The 20,880-nt window shown below is 32.4% G+C and overlaps 3 protein-coding genes across 3 annotated transcripts; 2 read left to right on the forward strand and 1 right to left on the reverse strand.

Annotated features, from left to right (window-relative positions):
* Positions 1–1,659: 1,659 nt before the first annotated feature.
* On the forward strand, positions 1,660–9,742 carry LOC145595944 (pentatricopeptide repeat-containing protein At5g10690-like). The gene is made up of 12 exons (XM_081652376.1): positions 1,660–2,051; positions 2,163–2,345; positions 3,369–3,501; positions 4,283–4,380; positions 4,591–4,752; positions 4,849–4,917; positions 5,155–5,290; positions 6,812–7,044; positions 7,184–7,261; positions 8,159–8,227; positions 8,980–9,156; positions 9,457–9,742. The coding sequence occupies exons 1-12, from the start codon at positions 1,833–1,835 to the stop codon at positions 9,712–9,714; spliced, it is 1,815 nt and encodes a 604-aa protein (XP_081508502.1). The 5' UTR covers positions 1,660–1,832; the 3' UTR covers positions 9,715–9,742.
* Positions 9,743–11,285: 1,543 nt separating this feature from the next.
* Positions 11,286–11,750, forward strand: LOC145593992 (uncharacterized). The gene has a single exon (XM_081650342.1). The coding sequence runs from the start codon at positions 11,286–11,288 to the stop codon at positions 11,748–11,750; it is 465 nt and encodes a 154-aa protein (XP_081506468.1).
* Positions 11,751–12,228: 478 nt separating this feature from the next.
* On the reverse strand, positions 12,229–13,936 carry LOC145595986 (uncharacterized). The gene has a single exon (XM_081652414.1). It carries the CDS (start codon positions 13,934–13,936, stop codon positions 12,563–12,565), a length of 1,374 nt encoding a protein of 457 aa, XP_081508540.1. The 3' UTR covers positions 12,229–12,562.
* Between the last annotated feature and the right edge of the window lie 6,944 nt (positions 13,937–20,880).

Consider the following 20,880-nt stretch of genomic DNA (forward strand, 5'->3'; position numbering starts at 1 on the left):
AAGCTAACAATCCTCACGTGACAATGTAGCTCATTGAGTAAAAATCATAATAAATCGTTGATCAAGGGATGGTGCGTGAATGAACAACGTAAAAACTCGAATGTACAATTGAATAATAAAAAAAAAAAATAGAAGATTGTAGAATGTATGATGAATATTGAACTATCTCTATTATCTTGATTAGAGATAATGCCCACTATCTTTTAGTATCAACTATATGCGTTTAAGTTCAAGGAACAATAACAATTAGACATTTATGTCACAGACTAGCCTGATGGTGTATATAAATAATAATTTAATATGCAAAATGCGTTAAAATCACCATCCACTCCTTTTTTTTTTTTTTTTTTTTTTTTGTGCAATAGGTTATATTTTGTATTCATTTGCTATGAATTGAATCTGAATCTAAAATGATGAATTGAATTGAAATAAAAGTAATGGTGCATTACGAGTAATAATTAAATAGAAAGACAAGCAAAAAAGCCGAGGGTATTTAACCCTTTGGTTTATCAGTTTTTCAATTCTATTCCATGATTTCTTTCCTATCTGCCATTTTCAATAATTTTGTCGAAAATATGTTAAGTGCATAAATAACAAGAAGCTCGGTTAGTTGAGTAATAAGCTAGTCTTTTAATAACTAATTATGTTTAAAAGTTTTAATCACTTCTTATCTTAACGTAATCCACCATCTCATTTGTAATAACTGTAATTCTGTAACTAATTAACACTATACTTACAAAAGGCTAGTTTCATATACAAGAATGCTTCCCTATGTTGTCCATCTTTCTGTATGCTTTTAGTACATTAGTTTAAAGGCGTAAGGTGTAATTCTAAAATATTAGCTCATCTTTAAGAGGTTTTTTTTTTTTTTTTTTTTTTTTTTTTTTGGAAGAGGAGGTACGAGCAGTAATTTTGAATATATGTATGTATTGGTTCATATTTTTATTTTTTTTTCGTACTCTAAATATTATAGGTCACGTCACATGATAGCAAGGTTGCACAGTCGTATACAAGTAGTAATCCTAAATACTAATACTCCATATGTATGTATAGGTTTGTTTCCTCAAACCTTAACGGTTGGGCGGAAATTGATTTTTTTATTTTATTTTATTAATTTGGCATAAATTAATTTAATGAATGCAAAGCTATCTCTTTATATATATTTCTTCCGTTTCTAAATAGTTGACACGTTTAATTTAGACACATATATTAAGGAGAGAGGAGAGTGAGAGAGAATGATAAAGTAAATTGGGTAACCAGTAAAAGTAAAGTATAGTATAAAAACTAAAAAGAAACTTCCTAAAAAGAAATACTTGTCAAATAATAAAAGAGATAAGTATATATTAAAAAAAAAGTTTATTTTTCGAAATTAAAATCAGGGTTTGTTTGGCATCATTGTGGTTTTCTGTTGTTTGAGTTTTTGTTTTTCAAAAACATATGATATATGTCATATAATGAATAAAAAATAAGTCAAATATATTAAATTCGTGGTAATTTTGAAAAACTGACAACAGAATTGTGAAAATATATTTTTTTTATTTTTTATGTTATTTATTTTTAATTTTTTATTTTTTTTAAAAAAAAACTTAAAAAAAAAAATATATATCAAACAAGCCCTTGATTTTTCTACTCGTAGTAGATAAAACATCATCACAATGAACAGCAGTCTCTAAACACTACACTCCAGCAGTTGAGCAAAGGTGTTTTGGACCCCACAATTCCCCGCCAATTTCATCAGCATTATCTTCATCTCCAGATTCTCTCCTATCTCTGCTTCTCCAAACTTCTTCAGATTTTGATTATGGGTAATGGCTTAGCTTCAATTTCATAAAATGCATTCTCAAATTTCCAATTTTCTAACCTATAAATTCGTATCAATTTCAACTCATTTTCCCAATTTTCCCTCAATTTCTTCCCAAAATGATTATTATTTTTATACCCATTTTTCTCCAATCTTCAATAATCTTTCTCCTAAAAAACCCCGCAAATCCAATCTCAAGCGTCTTACTTTTCGCATTGTTCAGTTAACTCGTCGCAGGCAACTCAATCAGGTTCTCAGTTTTTGTGAATTTCCCACTTTTTTTCTTCAAATTTAAAATGGGGTTTTTATAATTTGATGTGGTTTTTTGGTAATTTTTGTGATTTGGGTTGTTTTTGTGTAGGTTTTTGAAGAAATTGAGGTAGCGAAAAAAAGATATGGAGGGATTAATACAATTGTGATGAATGCGGTGTTAGAGGCTTGTGTTCATTGTGGTGATATTGATTCTGCACTTAAGGTGTTCGATGAAATGTCTAAGTCAAGAAGTTGCCGTGTTGATAGTGTCTCTTATGGTACTTTGTTGAAGGTACTGAATCCAACTCACCTCATTTAAATTTATGGTCTGTTTTTGTTGCTTCATCAAGGTTGATCATTTCATTGTTGTATCTTGTATACCAATTGACCCATAAAGTAGTTTCCTTTCAAAGAATTATTACTGGTTATGAGATGATCTTGTTAAGTAACTCTATAATTCGATTTTTATGGATTGCAGCATTTGAATAAGCATGATACATGATACCAAATTGTGGAATACTAATTGAAGTCGACTGGTGGATGATCTATCTTAGTATAGGGAGAATGCCCTTGACCGAGTTGACCCTATATGTATGTATACTTAATACAATTTGTAGTTACATTGTGAAGGGGTTAGGGTGCTCGAAGTCTTTCAAATGTACGAGTTAGGTAGGAGTGTTGTGTTGCTTGTTGTCTAAAGTGTCTAAACCATACATGCATGATGCATCCAATGGTTTTTTTTGAAGGGAATCAAGGGACCCCCCCTCCTTTTTTTAGTGGGGAGGGGGGGGGGGGGGGGAGGGGTGGGGTGGAGGTGGGAGATGAAGGTTAATGATGTGACATTGTCATGGGGTAGGTATAATTTGAAGCATATACTTTGATCGTGATGAAATGATTACATGTTAAGCCCAAGTCTGTATAAGGATTTCAACACGGGACCTAAGGTATCTGATATTTCAGTCTTGACCACTGGGCCGAAACTTCTTTGGTCAATGCTGTATATATATTGGAATTGATGTCTCTAGTGAACTGTATGTCCTGTATTATAACTCCTTGAAGCAGTGGAGCGAGGCAATATTTTGTACTGTATTATAACTTTGATAAAAACGAACAATCTGGAATCCTGAATGTCCCAAACTTAAGCTATTGCTTATATTTATATATCTGGTCCTTTGGAAAATATTATTAAATGATGGATTCATGGTTTTCAAGTGTTTGAGTTTTTGGGAAATTTTTCAATTGGATGTGATACAGAGCTGATTTAAAGATCTGAAATATGATTGAGGGAATTTTTTCAATTTTGATGTAATTGCAGGGTTTAGGTAAGGCTCGACGAATTGATGAAGCATTTCAACTCCTTGAAGCAGTGGAGCGAGGTAGTGCCATTGGGAATCCAGAATTATCAGCATCACTTCTCCACGGTTTGCTTAATGCTCTTCTTGATGCAGGTAGTATTTCATGCCCTAAAAGATATTCAACTGTTCTTCCCCTTTTTTTTTTTTTTTTTTTTTTTTACCGATGGAAAGGGAATTATAAACTTTTACTACACTAAGTATGAAGTCAGAGTGATAAATGTCTTCTGTGACCATTGCTGGAGGCCTCAACTGCAGTCACTATTGCTGTGAAATGAACAAAAAATTTACTTGTGCCCCTTAGCATGGAGGGGTTTTTTTTTCCCCCCTTTTTTGGAAGAGAGGGGGGGGGGGGGGGGGGGTGCTGTCTTGTTTGAATGTAGCTGAAAGCTCAATGCTTTATATATTTCTGGCCATTTCAACTCTAAAATTCTCAAAGGTTAAAAATGCACTGTATGATTCCTCTTATGTAATATTTTCTGTTATTAGAGCATAGTTTAAGTGGGGATACCTTGAGAGTTTCAACCTACAGAAATATTTCTTTGCTCGTTTCAACCTACAGAAATATTTCTTTGCTCGTTTCTTCTTTTTGTGGAAACTTACTCACATTTGTAGGGAGATGTGACAATGCGAGAGGGTAACAAAGGCAGCTGGTTTAATAGAGCACCATTAAATTTCTAAATTTATGTTTTACTGTGTCAACTCTTTCCAGTTGAAAAAATCATCTTTCTTGCTTCAATCTTTAGAGTTAAGACAATAACATCAATATTAATAACCAGTAAAACTTGTAATAAACTTGAAAAAAATGACAAATGCTACATGTTTGCATTAGGAAATTCCTGGACAACATTTTCATGTTCGCAATAGTTTACTGCAGGAGACTTACGCCGTGCCAATGGTCTTCTTGCACGCTATGGATTTGTGTTCCATGAAGGTGGGAGCCCTTCCATCTTGATATACAACTTGTTAATGAAGGTGTGATACTTGAAATTATCTTCTTAATGCAATAGGAATATTTACATTTGCTTTATGTTCCTTCTTTTGTTTCGTACTTTATACTTTTATTTTATTTTATTTTATTTTTTCTAACTGGACAATGTCTCTAATTTATACATAGTAAATATACTGGCCATAAACTAATTAATAAATTCCTACCTTGGCAATAACCATCCGCTCTTATTTCAGGGATACATAAGTTCAGGTTCTCCCGAGGCTTCATTTACTGTACATGATGAGATGTTACGCCAAGGCTTAAAACCAGATAAGCTTACCTATAATATGCTTATCCTTGCTGCAGTGAAGACAGAAAAACTGGATTCTGCAATGCAGTATTTGGAGAAAATGAAGGTCTTAAGAAAGTGTTGAAAGGCCAGTTTAGAGCTTCTATATCATGCTGAGCCTGAGAGTATGCAACCAGTTACTCATATCTCCCCTCTTTTTCAGGATGCTGCACTGAAGTACAATTCCGATTATCTTTTTCCAGATAATGTAACGTTTACTACTCTATTGAAGGTCAGTATACTTGCCTTTTATTTTTTTGGTGCAAAGTATACTTACCTTATATAATCTTTTCTAAAAGTTCTCCCATGCTGTTTAGACTATAAGTGTTGTTTGGTCTAGTTAATAATAATTGTGCTGATTATAACTCTATCCACAGTGTTTGGAAACTGAAAATTATGTCAGGCCATTACTCTTATTCCTGATATAGTTTTGAATTGTATTGTTGCTACTTACAATTGTTGTTTACAGGGTGCTGCACTGGCTAAAGATATCCATCTGGTTCAGAAGATAATGATGGAAATGCAAACTTCTGAAAAGTTTTCTACTGACCGAGTTGCCTATACTGCACTTGTTGATGCTCTGCTAAGCTGCAGCTTAATCAATGGTATGACCTAAACCAAATTTGAAAAGTTCTGCTGACACTAGGCTTATTGATAATACTTTAAAAAAAACCAGGAATTGGTGACAAAACATTACCTTCTGTTCAACAACTTTTAAATTCTAGAGTGCCAATTTATGTGACACTGCTAATTCTCCCTTGGTTGATGTAGATTCCAAATTTAGAGTACTTTTTTACTGATCTAACATGCAACCTTTCTCTATTGCTGTATATTGGGAAGGTTAATGTAGGGCAGGGAAGAGGCTAGACATTTTCTCCAATGTGCACCTATAATTTTAAACATTTTCTTCCCTTAAGATCAATATTCTATGTTTCTCAGAGCAAGCCCAGTTTGTGACTTGCTGGGAATGACGTGAGATTTCTCAGAATTGCACTTCGATTAAACATAATCATTGGGATTATTGTTCTTTATATAACTTCTTTTGATTTCAAGATGGGTTACATCTGTTCGTTGAACTTAGTTAAGAGTATTGCTTCAAGGGTAATGTAATAATGCTATTTAATTCAGTTCTGTGCTTGTTGTAGTTGCTAGAATGTATCAACCTATGCTTAACGGTCTCTTTCATCAATGCTCATTTTGCTAGAGGGCCTAGGATCCTATCCTACATATATCTTTAATGACATATTGAGGCATGAAAGGATACTCCAAACATTTGATAATAGTCTCAGCATGTTTCACTTATGTTGTCTCAATCAAATATTGTTGATCCTCCCAAGACCTGAAGTCATTAATAGTTTAATACACTGGGCTATTGTAAGCATTGCTAGTGAATTGTATACAGATTGTAGCATAAAGAGTGAAAATTGTAGGATCTAGGATCTGTTATAAATGGAGAGGTGGACAGGAATGTGAGGAGCCAAGTAACTAAGATGGATATAAAACCCTTGCCCCCAAAGCAAAGAGGCTTAGAGGCTTATGATGCTATAATTGCTATACCTTAGCCACCGTCCAAATTCCTGTCATATTGGTTTTTGAAAATCTTATAGGACTGGTTATTATTAGTCGTTGCCCTCGTTGGACCTTTTAAAGTTTTCCAACAATACTGTTTTCCAAATTCTGCCTTTGCTGACCTTGGCTGAAATTTTTTAGTGGTCCCTTGAATTGGACTATTCCTCAAGCTGGAATCTGATAGAAACAGCAAAGTTGCTACAGCAAGACTCCTTAGACAATGACAGAGAGCTTGGTTGGTGAATAAATAACTAACGCAATGATTTCACCAAGAATCCTTGTAGAATTTGAAATCATCACCTTCTGTTGTGATACGGAGTAAAATACATCTTCATTTTTTACCTTTTTGTTTTTAAATTTTTAATTTTTATTTTATTTTATTTTATTTTATTTTTTTTTTTTGACTGCATGGCTTGGGGGTGAAGGAGAGAAATCTCTTGTTTGCTGAACAGCTTTATGTTGTTCCTGGCTTTTGGGTTTCCTCCAATGTGGAGACATAAGTTTCTGTTGTAATATACAATTAGTATGTGACAAGTAAACATCAATGGCTTTCTCAGATGCTCTATGTGTATTCGGGAAGATATTAAAGAAGGCAGGAGAAAATTCAGAACTGCGGCCAAAGCCTCACCTTTATCTTTCCTTGATGCGTGCTTTGGCTCACATTGGTGATTTTTTGATGGTGAAGAACTTACACAATCGCATGTGGCTGGATACCTCAGGAACCATCCCTCCTGCAACTCAGGAAGCAGCTGATCACCTTCTAATGGAAGCTGCTTTGAATGCTGGCCAGGTTCTTATACCCTGTTACTGATCCAGAGTATTTGTTTTGCTCTTACTGAGAAGAAAGTTCCCTTGCATAGAGGTTCTATCCTCTTTTACCATCCTACATCTAATTGTTTACTCTGCTACTGGTTTTTGTATCTTGTCAGGTTGAAGTTGCTGTACAGATACTTTCAAATGTTAATGCTAGATGGAAAGGACTATCTTGGACAAGTCCTGGTGGCCTGGTGAGTATTACTTACATTATGTTTTCTTTTGTACTAATTCATTCACCCTAACCCTATATGGATAAACTGGGTTTTTTTACTAAAGAGGGAGTGCCGAGGGGGCGGGGTGTATAGTTTAAATTTTTGGGCGACCATCTCTGGGATGAATCACTTCCTGCATTTTATTAGTACCTCGACTAGTGTGTGGCATATCATTTGGAATTTATAGTATTGAGTTTGGCTTTTGCATTTTGTTGATCATTATAAAGAGCATATACCTATCCGTTTGAAACCATACAGTTGCCAAGTTATTTGCTAACAAATTTATAATGTCTTACAATGAATACCTAGTGGAAATTACCATATAGCATAAGAATTATTGATAAAAAAAAATTAGTACATAATTTATCTGTTTATTCTTATTTACAACATTTCAACTTTCAGTATTCACACACGATCCTTTGATGATTAATCAAAGTAATTAATGCTTGAAGTTATGCATTGACCATCGTGAAAATAGGAATGTTGCAATGAAAAATAAACAGAGGATTTATCAAACACTCACTTAGCGTAGCTGATATAAAGCTGAGATGGTAAGACTTCTTATTTAGGTCTTGTTGGTCCGGAATTCTGGATCCCATGTTCAAATCCTACAATAAGAACTTTTATTGTCTGTTGTAGCACATGTTTCTTGCTGAGTGAATGACATGGCAAGTTTCAAGTGAATGAGGGGGTTCCGCTTGGCATGCATATTTTTTCCAGGAACACATTTCGTATAGTATAGATTAATTAATGCTTCACATCATAATTCCTACTTTCTTTCTCTAGGAACTGTTATACTAAATACAATTAGAATCTCATTTTGTAGCTATTACTTTTCTTATTTTCTAGCTATGTTGATATGTCATGCACATGCAGGCTGCTGTACGCCTTGAGGCTTTGTTGGGCTTTGACCGATCCATATTTTATCCCTATATTCTGCCCCAGGTATGTTGTGCTTCTCTCCTTTACACATACTTGGGAGTTGGGAGTCTTGGGATTACTGTCCTTCCTATGTAGATTTGGGTATTCGACTCTGCCTTCTGCATTATTGATTTTTTATGAAATAGAAAAATAGAATAAAAGTATTTCTTTTTTATAGTCTAATATGATGCTTGTTATGATTTTTTTGTTCCTCTCCATTGCTGATCGTAGGTATTATTTATACAATTAAATAGCAGTTTAATACTCTAGAACTGTCTTAAGAGTCAGTTGTCATAATGATATGACATGGAAACATTGTTACATATTCAAATGAAGAAACTTGTACATTTTTGTTTGTAGAAACACATGATTAATACCAAGTATATAATAAAGGAGAAGCTCTACAGATCCAATACATAAAATTAGGAGATTGTACACTTTCTTGAATAGCTCCTCATAAAAATATTTCTAAATGATCACTTGCCATGCCTACAGAAGACAGCTGCCACGAAGTATCAACATTCATTTTAACAACTCAGTCAAATCCTAAACTTGAACTTGAAGAGACTAGAACTATAAACTCATGAAGCACATTATTATTATAATTGTTATTATTATTATTCATTTACTGATTTGTCATCTTTAGCTTGTGTGTGTTTTTATATTTTTTATAATTTTGTGTCTATTGGTTAAAGGCATAGATCTAGTTGTGTTTGTTGTACCTTTTGATTGGTGATGCCTGTGCTTCACGTATTTGAACTTCTTTATGCTATTAGGTATCAGTAGATGATACAGTGGAAAGTATCATGATTCCATTTGAAGAAGCTCGCCCTCTACAAGCTACCTTAATGCTTAAGGAAGTGACCATGCGTTTTCTGGAGGAATCAGTTGTGCCCATCATAGATGATTGGGGCAATTGTGTGGGACTACTGCACCGCGAAGACTGTACAGATGTATGTTATTTTTTTGTGTAAAAAACTTTCACTGATTTGTCTATCTGCTTTAGCTCATCCATTCTAATCATATTGACTTTTCTGTTGGGTCATCCAGTTTCGGGTACAAATTGGGTTTAGGTCAGTCACTTTTGTGACCTCTTATGTTGTCCTAAAATGTTATATTAGCCTCGAGTCACTTTCTCTGAACCTGTCTACTGGGAAGTCTACAGATAGTATTCATATATAGTGTAGTTCTGTGCTACTTTCAGAGTTCGTCATTGTTAATTTTTTCTTTGTGTGTTTGATATGATGGTGCAGCTAAATAAACCACTATCAGCAATGATGAAGAGCCCTCCTCCTTATGTGGCAGCCTCAACCTCTGCTGGCCGTGTGATTAACCAAATCTTGGAGAAACGGTACAAGATGCTGATAGTTGTAACATATAGCAACATGTACAGTTCTTCCGGCTCTAGGCCTGTTGGAGTGTTTACTTATGAGCAATTACACAAGCTTATTAATAAGCCAGCTTCAAAATTGTCAGGACAAAATTCTTCGCTATATGTAAGACCTTCATAAACTCATAATATACCTTACTTTTCCTGCAGCATTCTGCAATCATTTACCTAACACTTAGTTCAGGAGTTCAAGATCAATAATTTTAGCTAGGAATCATTGGCACTAAACAAAAGGTTTACCTGCATATCATTATAACATTTGAACATGGCTTAATCTATTAGTTTAAAGGGTGATGAAAAAACAAAACAAAAATTTTCATTTCAACACAGTTTAATCAATAATTTCATTGTAAAAAACGGGTTATAAGTCTTGCAAAAAACTTAATACTTATTATGAGACGCGCTTTAATTTTTTTCCCCCTAAGCTTAGTGTGTTTTATTTATCGTATTTTTTGGTTATTATTATATATTTTTCGTGGAGAAGGGGGGGGGGGGGGGGTGGTGGTGGTGGTGAATGTTGAAGTCCATCTCGTCTAAGACTTGCTAATGCTTACTATAAGACTTGAGATCTATTTTGTTTTTCCTCGTTAGCAAAATGGTTATAAAGAAGTTAATTAAAAGGTAAAGATGAGGATGTTTGATGACTTAGATAATTGAATCTTACAAACATAACCAAACCAAAGTGTGAGAATTCCTTGGTATAACTATATATCCATGTCTTATTTTGCGTACATCTCGTTTTATCAAAATTTTAAGCAAAAAATGGAACTTTGTAGAAAGAAAGAAGGAAAGAAAGAGGGGAAAGTAGCCTAAAAGGCAGTAAAAGTGTCGTTATCCAAACAATCTTGGCGGTGTTAGCCGTTAGTTTTTGAGCTAATTTTAGTCTATTAACCTCAGCATGATGTATTTGATGTACCTCATTTTTTCCATTTATTTTATACTCTGTATTATCTTATCCTATTTAATGGATCTTTCCATTCATAATTATTTTAAGAACATCATAAATTATAAAATGTTAGCTCATAATTCTTTATGGCAATTGAATTGTTGTCACTCTATGTATAACTCAGTTATCATATTTTGCCAAAACTAAGCACAAAAGTTTCAGATACTCTAGAAGTATACGTAACTATTGTTATTATACACACGAAAAGCATTTATGTATCATTAATAACTATTATCTTATCTAAAAGTATTATACAACATGCGACCTTAAATACTATGTCTTATAAATAAGTCCGTCTCAAAATATAGTATCATTCCTATACTTTAGTTACTTGATCTTTAAACCTTTTAACCTCAATTCCTAACATTTAAACCATATTCATATGTAAGATTAGTTACATATAGTCTAATTTTACCAAACAATCAAACAGTAATTTCACAAATCAAGGAAAAAAAATGAAAGATTTTGCATTGAGATTAAGATTGAAACTTACAAGGCTCTCAATATAAAGAAAATGTGGCAACCCTTTATTTATTTCTTAACGTTCACTTTAATAATCAGTTACACATAAATCCCTCTTCAATCTAAGTACAACTTATCTCATTATTTTATTAAAGAATTCTCAACACGCTTCTCTCATTTAAACCGAGTAACTTCTCTCACAAACTTTCCTCTTTCTTATTTATGTAATCCTATAAATATTTCATCACTTCTTAACTTGTACACAAATAATTCCTTTAGAAAAAATGACTCATAACAATGCTACCAAGAAATGGTCTTTGCTAAACAAGCTAAGAAGGGCTGTTAAGAAGCTTAATGTCATCTTAAGTTCGACGTTTAAGTATAGCCAATGGAGCTTGATCTCAATGTTACGAGGTCCTTCGAGTACTAGAAGACGTTACACTCGTCATTTGAGCTTTAATGATGAGTTGGGAATATACAACGGATGTTCTAAAGATGTGGTATTCAATGGAGAAAGTAATGGTTGTGATAATAGACGCGATTTGTGTTCGTTTAGAAGTTTTGGAAGGATGAGTTATAATAATAACTACGGTACTGAAGATGTTGATAGAAGGGCTGATTTGTTTATTGAGAATTTTCATCGTCAACTTCGGATGGAAAGACAGATTTCTTTGGAGCTTAGATATTGCAACAAAAATGACAATGTTGATAATAGTTTGGAGAATAATGTAACAAACTCTAGGATGTGAATTTTTGATTTGTTTTTCTTGAATACTATGAGAAAATACAGTACTATTAGTTTATGCCTATATAAATTATAGCTGTTATATATATAAATATAATATGTATGAATGTATGATGTATGGATCTTTTTTTTTGATATGTTATCCTTATATTTCCATGTTGATGTGCCTTAAAATTTTGTTTTCCGTTTGTATGTAAACATAGATAACGCATTGCTGGTGAATCATGTATATATGTTTTCTTGTTTCTTCATTATTACTTGCATTTGATATTTCACCTTGTGTCTTCCCTAATCGCGTTGTTTTCATATTTTTGTTATTTGTCTTGTAAATATACTGTATCATACTTTCTTCATATTAAGCTGAAATAGCTAATTAATAATCAAAGGAGGAGTTAAATCTGAGTCAAGGAGTTGCAGAATCACAAAAATGTTTTCATTTCAACTGATCATACATCCACATACAATGATACAAAAGACTAGTAAAAAATTTCAGGACTCTTCACTATATATGAAATTCTAAGTTGTTTTCGCCTTTCCTTGCAACAATCTATGCAAAGTTTTTGAAAAAAAAAAAAAAACTGAAGATGAAAAGAACAAAAATTGAAATTAAGAAGGAAGACATTGTACAAAAGCAAAGCAAACTGTTTCCCAATTAATTTCCAACCTCAAAGAACAGCTGGTCTAATCCAGTAAAAGAAAAACAATAAAAGGGAAAATGTAATAGACAAGTTAATTAATGAATAAAACCAATTTCTTTTCTCTTCTGCTCACCCCCAGCAATTCGAAATTGACTCCAATGTATAAGTATGATGATGATCAGCCCTTTTTAGTGTCTTGCAAAGAAATGACAGTCTCAAATGCACCAGCTAAGGCCAAAACCTTGTTCGGCTTCTTTGAGCCACTGGTTCCCATAAGCTTGGTTGCAGTCTCTTCAATCACATCATTATAATCTTGCTTTTCTTTCTTTTCGGCTGCAGCAGCTTGTGTTTTCACAGGTGCAGCAGCAGTCTCTGCAGGCAGACTGCTAACAGTTTCCTCAACCGGCTTCTCATCCTTTGCTTCTGTTTTTTCCTCTGCCTTTTCCTTTTCGGCTTCTGGCTCCTTTGGTTCCTCTACATCTTCCTTCTTTTTTTCTTCGACTTTTATTTCAGGGGGATCCACTTCTAGTACCTTAATGTCAGAGTCATCTTCGTGATCCTGTGCATCCTCTGCCAGATTCTGTTCTTCTGCAGGCTCAACCTTTGGCTGATCATCAACTGATACTTCTTCGACAGTCTGATTCTGATCTTCGGATTTTTCACTCTCATGTTCTGCTGCAGCTTCCACCAAGACCGCTGCAGGCTCCTCCGTTACCTGTTCAACAACTGTCAATTTATCCTCATGATGAGGCTGATGATCTTCCTCCACAATGCTTTCCTTTGGATCCACTTCAACATGTTCGAGTTCCTTCACATCTACATCAGTAGGATCAGCAAGCTCACTATTACTATCAGGCATCTCTGACATCTCAGGAAGAGACTGAACCTCTCTGTCATCAATATTCACAAACTCATCCTCAATAACCAAACGATCAACTGATCGACTCTCACAATCTACACTTGATTCCGAAGTTACACTCCTAGGAGGCTTCTTTGTAGAAGAGGAAGATGACGATGTAGGTTCCCTTTTGGTACTTGGTGATGACAATGTACTCTTTTTGATACTCCAAGACTTACTCATCTGCGGCCCAACCTTCCTATCCTTCAAGCTCGAGGTCCTAGCATAGCTTTTCTCTGAGGATGACTTTGTAGAGGAGGAAGAGGACTCAGAGGGAGTAACTGATTTATTCGAGAATGATGTTGATCGTTGAGGCTTAATGTCACGAGTCCCTGCAGGAGGACCGCGAATGGCCTTATTGACTTGGGATGCAGGTGGGGGGCGCTCAAATGACCTCCTCCTATTGAGAGCCGGTTTTTGGACAGAGGCCTCTGTGCTCGATTTCTTAGGAATCCTCGAAAAGTCAAGACTCGAGCTCATGGTTGGTTTGAGATAGTTTGGGACAGGTTTGCTGGTGTCTGAAGTTGAGCTGGTTTTTTCATCACTTGGATTAGATGATGAAGGTTTAGGAGATTTCTTGATAACAGAACTTGAAGGAGATGTTCCTCTCTTTATCTCCTTTCCTCCACCACCATTTCCCCTTAATGTTGCCATGAATTTTCCCTTTTAATTATCAAATTCAAACTCAACCTGCATATATATAGTAGCTTAATTTATTTTTTAAGAAAAGTTTAATAAAAGAAGAAGAATTATCAGTATAATAAACCTGTTTAAATATTTAAATGAAGGTAAATGCAGAAAAAAATGGAGAATAAGGCAGACATGATCAACATTGACATTCTTTTCTCTCCTGAAAAGAATATATAAATATACATGCTCACCACTACTATGCTTTTTGACCAATTATATAAAATCAGGTTCTTAAAAATCTTTTGTATGATTTTCAAATGTTGGTTGTTAGTTGTGTATGATGACCAATTATGCATTATCATGCTTCACACCTACAAACAGAACTATAAATTTAAAATGGTATTAGTTTAATGGGCTATGTAATCTTCCTTTTGTCCTGAGGGCATAGCGCTTGCACATAATTATTTCATAACATTTAATTTATTTTGCACCCGGGTGTACCTCATTCTAGCCTTCTAGATACATTCCCTCACAGTTAATTACTCAAATATCACATTCATGAACATGCATTTTTTTTTTCCTTAACCGTATACAAAGTATATAAATCTTGCTTTCTTGAACCTTTTTTTTTTTTTTTTTTTTTTTTTTTTTAATATAAATGCTTACAAATAAATTTATGTCTTAAGCTTCTGACCTAATAACTAATGTGAGAGCTTAAACTCTTACGTTTGATTCTTTATAATATACGAAGTAGCTCACATATCTTGAACTCACAAGGAAAGACGAGGAAATTGATTGGAAAATCTTTTCATACACTGAATGAAATCCTACACATTAAATGATCAATTCATACTTATTAACTGCGTATTCTGTACAAGGAAAACACTTATTGGCATTATTGCACTAAAAAATTTGTTTAAGTACGTACAAATTAACAATCATGTATCAAGAATTCAAGACATTTCGGAGATTTTTTCTTTTTTAAGCGACACCAATTTTCTTTTCATTGTAATTTATTACTATTAGTGGCTAAGTTTTTGTGATTTGTTATTAGTCCATTTCTTGGATGTCACAAATAAACATCCATCATAACATTTTCTAATACCATATAGAAAAACAAATCGGTTAGCATAACTTTATTTCATTCCAAAAATTGCACCTTTACAATACAAATAAATGATATTGCATGCATCACTTTTTATGGAATGATTAAATTGGTGCATTTTTAATATATCAATTATAGTGAAAGAAATACCTAAATAAGAGTAATCAATTAGTCAAAGTCAAGAAAGAGGAATAAGTCATGCACAAAGATATGATCCTGTTTCAGCATTGGTCATTTGATATGGAGAAAAAAAAATAACAAAATCAATGGAATTTAGGCCATACAATTGATACATAATTGTCACATTTTAACTTAAAATTCAACATTTAATTGTAAAATGCATGTTTTTAAAAATAAAAATTGTTTGATAAAATAAGATGGAGATTAATGATAATTGTAACATTTGGATGCATTAAGAAATGTTATTCAAACAACAACCTTAATCATAAACACGCACGCAAGTTTTAAGGTGATCAAAACATATCACAAATAAAACGCAATCTTCTCTTTTGAAAGATAATATTAAAACAATGCAAAATTTGCAACATACTAAAAAGAGCTAGATCCTCCTTGTTAGGCCTAATTCTCAAAAAATGGAAGAATTATGCCTGAGGAGATGAAGTAGGAGGTTTGGGGATTAATTTTTATTTCATACGACTATATAAAGTTTTAAAACATGAATACAATGAACAAATGGATAATAAAGAGGGTGTTACAAGTTATACGTACCTCTTTATCTCAAAAATTCCTTGGTTTTGTTGAGACCAACAAAATAATGATCAAGTTCTAAATCTCCATTAATGAAAAAGAATAGCAAAAACAAGAGAAGTTTAGGGAAATGAGAAATATATGAAGAAGCCAAACAAACAAGAAAGGTGGGAGAGGTGATTGAAAACAAAGAAAGAGAGAGGGATCAGAGAAAGAATATTTGCTGTCTTTTGATTAATTAATACCTTAAATGTTGTAGTAAATATTATTATTAAATTAAATCTAATTCTTTAAAAATAAATAAATAAAAATTAAAAAAAGGAAAATCGAAAATAGGTGGGAGCAATTTACGCATTAGGTTATCAACCAATAGTATCTTGCCACTTAGGATTGGAAGAGGCGTTGACCTTTTCAACTTTTATTTGGAATTTTTGATATTTTATTTGGATAGAATTTAATCAGCTTTTTTTTTTTTTTTAAAAAAAAAAAAAAAAATTTATAGGTGTTTAATAGAACTCTAATGGTAATACCTAGAGATTTGCTTGCAATTTTCAAAAGTTTGTACCAACTAGCTTGATCATTGGAACTAAAAGTTACAATTAGTTTGCCCAAGCAAATTTATTTATTTATTTTTTTTTTATTTTTTATTTTTTATTTTTTGAAACCTTGCACAAGCAAATTTGCTTGAGAAAGATTCCAAAATTTTTAGAGATTAATATATTAATATAATAAAATTTATACAGCTAATTTAGAAAGTCAAGCTTATCTATTAGCAAGCAGCTAACCATTGGGGCACAAAATAGCTACAAAGAAGGTTAGCTTGAAATCATATGTATGTGGCATGGCAAGCTAATTTAACAGTTTGCTTCTCAATGTAGATGCTCTTATACGGAGGGTTTTTTTTTTTTTAAGAGAACCACAAGAGCGGATAATGAGAATCAATCAGTTAATCCCAAATCATATGGAACCAGGTAGGAAGCTCTAATCACCTAAGCTTTTCCTCACATTTTAGGTTAATTTTTCACCAACGAAATAATTTCACGACAATCTATTAGATCTAATATCATAGATTTAAAACTAAGATATTTATCTCCCGAAAGAAGGAAATAAACCTTGTCTTCAGAAGGAGGTCGAAAAACCCTTGCCTTTCGAAGGATTTTGAAAACCCTTTTTTTTAAGAGATAAAAGTTCTCCCAAAAAGAGGAAACATTATTATAAACATTTAAAAAAAAAATTAAAAATAATAATAAAAAATAAGTTAAAGAAATAAAAATTGGGGTTTTTCATTAAAACCTATTCAAAAATCAACAACAGAAGCTAGGGTTTCGGAGAGAGGATATGAATGGTATTACTTAGGATATGCTTTATGCTCCATTCGGTTTATAAATAATTGCATCACTTTAATAGACATATTTGTTGAGACATAACTTTGACCATTAATATCTTTCTAAAATAAAATACTTTAATTATGATGAAAATAGACATTGTAACTAATCCAATGATATATTACATATAATTACATTTATTTATTTTATAAAAGTGAAGAAAATTAAGTCAAAGAGAGTGAATAGGGCATAAGTCAAATACAAAGCGAGTACATAAATCATATTAAATCCGTTCAATCTTTTATAATTAAAAAAACCGCACATAAAACAATAAATTATGTCAGAACTGATTTTTTCTAATCTGATATGAACTTATTTTTTCTGATCTAATTAGAGCTAATTAGTAGCTTTTTTTTTTTTTCTGAAATAACTAAAAATAAGGTGTACTAAACATACATGAACTTAGCCATTAGCCTAAAACCGTGTGTAAGATACAGTCAAGGGATGTGTAGGTGCCTAGGCGGAGTGGGAGGGCGGATTATCACAATCGTATGCCTAACATTTATATTTATAGGTGTAAGTCTACAAGGGTAGATGCCGTTATTGATAGAAAAGTGTAAAACAAAGGAAAATTTTGTTTTCGTAATATCAACTTTGGCTAATTTTCTTTAAATAATTCCAATTTTCAATTATTTTGGAATAACTCTAACTTAGGGGTGCACTGACTTTTAACAATCCCGAACCGATCAACAATATATTACACCAAGTTACATGACATATGTTAAGCCGTGTCAAGAAACTAGAATACAGAAGTATAAAGGCCCAAATAAACTCAATTCAAGAAAGTCATACAATACCTACAAAGTATTAACTACTTCATCCGTTCCTTGAATAGAGATATAGATAGAGTTCCGGGAGGGTAATGTATGTTTTTGGCTTTTATTAAGAAGTGATCATAACTTTAGGGTGAAGATTGAAGGGTAATTAAACATATCTCCTCAATATCATCACAACATGGTGTCTAGATAGAATAATAAAAATAAATAAATTAATTAATTAATTATGTGTCCTCATCATCTCTTTAGTCTAATAATTCAATTGATTAAAAATGGATTAGAAAGATGCAACTGTAAAAATTATAGTCTATAAATCAGTTATTGATAAGCCTTGTAGTCACGAAAGCTACTAATTGAGATAACCCTTCTTCCCAAACTTCATTTAATAAAACAAATGGAACTGTCTTAGTGGACTTTTAGCACTGAAATGACTCAAATAATCTAATCAATTATAGCAAATGACATCAAACCCTTATCAAAGACATCGTTCAAAGTTTAATAACTTTGATGTTGATATATAGTCTATTAATTTTCATGAGAAATAATAGAGTTTATTAATTAATTAGTAATCGAGGCTATCGAGCTTCTATGTAATATTAATAAGCTAATTACGTTTCATCAATAATACAAAATTTAAAATACACTATGGAGTATAGTTTATTTTAGGTTTTAAACCTCGATAATTATAACAGAATGTGAGAAATTTTCTTAATAGAATCAAGATAGAACAAATGAAAGGAATTTTGACTTCTGATTATGTTATAGTAATATGCTATTTATGGAACCAAGTGTTAGCTATTTTAGCCTCGCCCATATATTTTGAAGGGGAACTTTGTGAGAAGTTTGACAAAGTTCTTACCTACAACTGTCAATTGGTATGTAAAAGGCTAAAAGCAATATTCAACTTGGATTCTTTTTAATTTCATCACGTTTCTGACTAAAAGCAAAGTATCCAATTTTACAAGCTTTTTTTGAAGACAAATTATAGTGGTTTGGATATCTCACAATCAAGCAAAGTTGTCAAATTATTAACTTCTCAAGATTCAGTGTTAGACGACGACTCACCAAAAGTAAAATTCTTCGTCCAAAGTAGTTTAGTTTCTATTTATACCTTCCTTTTATAACAAATAAAATACGGAGTAAGTTTTCTTGGCCGTTTAGGCTGAAAATAGTCTAATTTCCGTCCTTTTTCTTTAATTCAATTTAGTTTTTTTTTTTTGTTTTTTTTTTTTAAGTTTTGGTTTGTTTGTGTTGTTTTGTTCACTCTATCCGTGAGAGTTTGTCCTAATTTTCTGGGATTTTGGGCCTGTTCACATTTACTGAACTGAGCTGAACTGAACTGAATTGAACTGATTGGAGCTGAACTGAACTGAACTGATTGGAGCTGAACTGAACTGAACTGAGCTGAAATAAATATTTTATGAGAGAGGGAAATTAGGAACTGAACTGATTGGAGCTGAACTGAACTGATTAGAGCTGAACTGAACTGAAATTAAGTAAATGTGAACAGGCCCTTTGATTCTCATCCATGGATGGAATTTATTTTTAGGGTTCTTATAATAATCATTGCTCGCGTCAAGCTTGAAACGGTGGAGTATGAGCTATGCCAAATATACAAATTGGTTATGAATTTGATTGTAAAAGTTATGATATTTTCTCATCTGTGGTTTAAAGATCTTTATTATTGTAGATGCCGTATGACTATTATTTAATGATATTATTATTTTCCGTTCAAAAAAAAAAAATACCGAGTACACTTTCGTTGTGCTAAAATAGTTGCTACAATATTTGACTTTTCACAAATTATAATATCTTTGATTGATTACATACTAATGAAAATTGATACTTTGTATTAAAAAGTATACACTTTCTTCGTTTATGATTGTATGCATGCAATAATTTGTCAAAATAAATAAATAAATTTGACTTTTTTTTTAAACGGGAACAATTTAACTTTAAATTCTGATTTATTTATTAAGAAAAATAATTTTTAGTTTATAATTCATTTGAGTATCAACATCTTATGATTTTCTTACAAATGTTATAGTCAATGATATTGATTGTCAAAATTTAAAATTGGATAACAAAGTGATGTACTTATTTAGAGACAAAATATCAACTCAATGCTATTAAGACCCTTTTCGTTTTCAATATATTTTTTCATACTAAAATCATACTACACTTCTATAATTGATTAGTGATTACATTCGGATCGGGATAATACAATTAAATTAAACCGAGGAAGTAATTTACATGAGTCGGGGTAAATTCTACCTAAGCTAAGTATTATTGGACAAACTAGGTCGGTTTCTTAAAGGCGGGACGGGTTGAAGTTAGTCGTGGGATTGGAGCTAGTCACGACTACCCACCAACACAAAACCACATACCACGTCCAACAACTACAATACCCTCACTATAGTATCACCACCACAAATTGCCTAACTACAACTACTAAAAAACACCAATAATCCAAAATGAGTGATGAACACAATCCCACTAATTTAATTCATTTATAGTTTTATACCAAACTTTGTTAAGTTAAAGTACCATAAAATGTCCACACTATTCATGCCATTTGGCCAAAACTCCCTCAATTTCAGAGAGAATCTTTTTATTATACTACTAGTACTAGTTTAAACTTGAAAGTGCAATACACACAACGCAAATATTATGTAATGTCACAATCTAAAGAATCCCAATTTTTAAAATTTTGTCACCCAACAAACACTAAACAATCCCCAATTCTTTCTTTTTTTTTAACTAATTGAACTTGTATATATTGATTAATCAATTAAAGATAACAACCTTAAGATAAAGTGGGAGAAGTTTGGAAAGATGGAGGACAATAAACTTTGGGTTAGCTGTCATTGTGGGGTTGGTCCAAATGTTTATAATTTCTTAATTGTGTTGAAGAATATTAAATTTATTATTATATATTTATAATTGTTCTTTATAATAATTTATGTGGCTTTTAGTTTTAGCTAGCTTAATCAA

The sequence above is a fragment of the Chenopodium album genome, chromosome 19 (assembly GCF_948465745.1).
Source record: "Chenopodium album chromosome 19, dcCheAlbu1.1, whole genome shotgun sequence".
NCBI classification, from domain to species: Eukaryota; Viridiplantae; Streptophyta; class Magnoliopsida; order Caryophyllales; family Amaranthaceae; genus Chenopodium; species Chenopodium album.

Coding starts and splice junctions, on each gene's coding strand:
- LOC145595944 (XM_081652376.1), top strand. CDS start 1,833: ATGCATTCTCAAATTTCCAATTTTCTAACCTATAAATTCGTATCAATT. Junction 3,502..4,282: donor TAATGCTCTTCTTGATGCAG/GTAGTATTTCAT, acceptor AGTTTACTGCAG/GAGACTTACGCCGTGCCAAT. Junction 4,381..4,590: donor TATACAACTTGTTAATGAAG/GTGTGATACTTG, acceptor CTCTTATTTCAG/GGATACATAAGTTCAGGTTC.
- LOC145593992 (XM_081650342.1), top strand. CDS start 11,286: ATGACTCATAACAATGCTACCAAGAAATGGTCTTTGCTAAACAAGCTA.
- LOC145595986 (XM_081652414.1), bottom strand. CDS start 13,936: ATGGCAACATTAAGGGGAAATGGTGGTGGAGGAAAGGAGATAAAGAGA.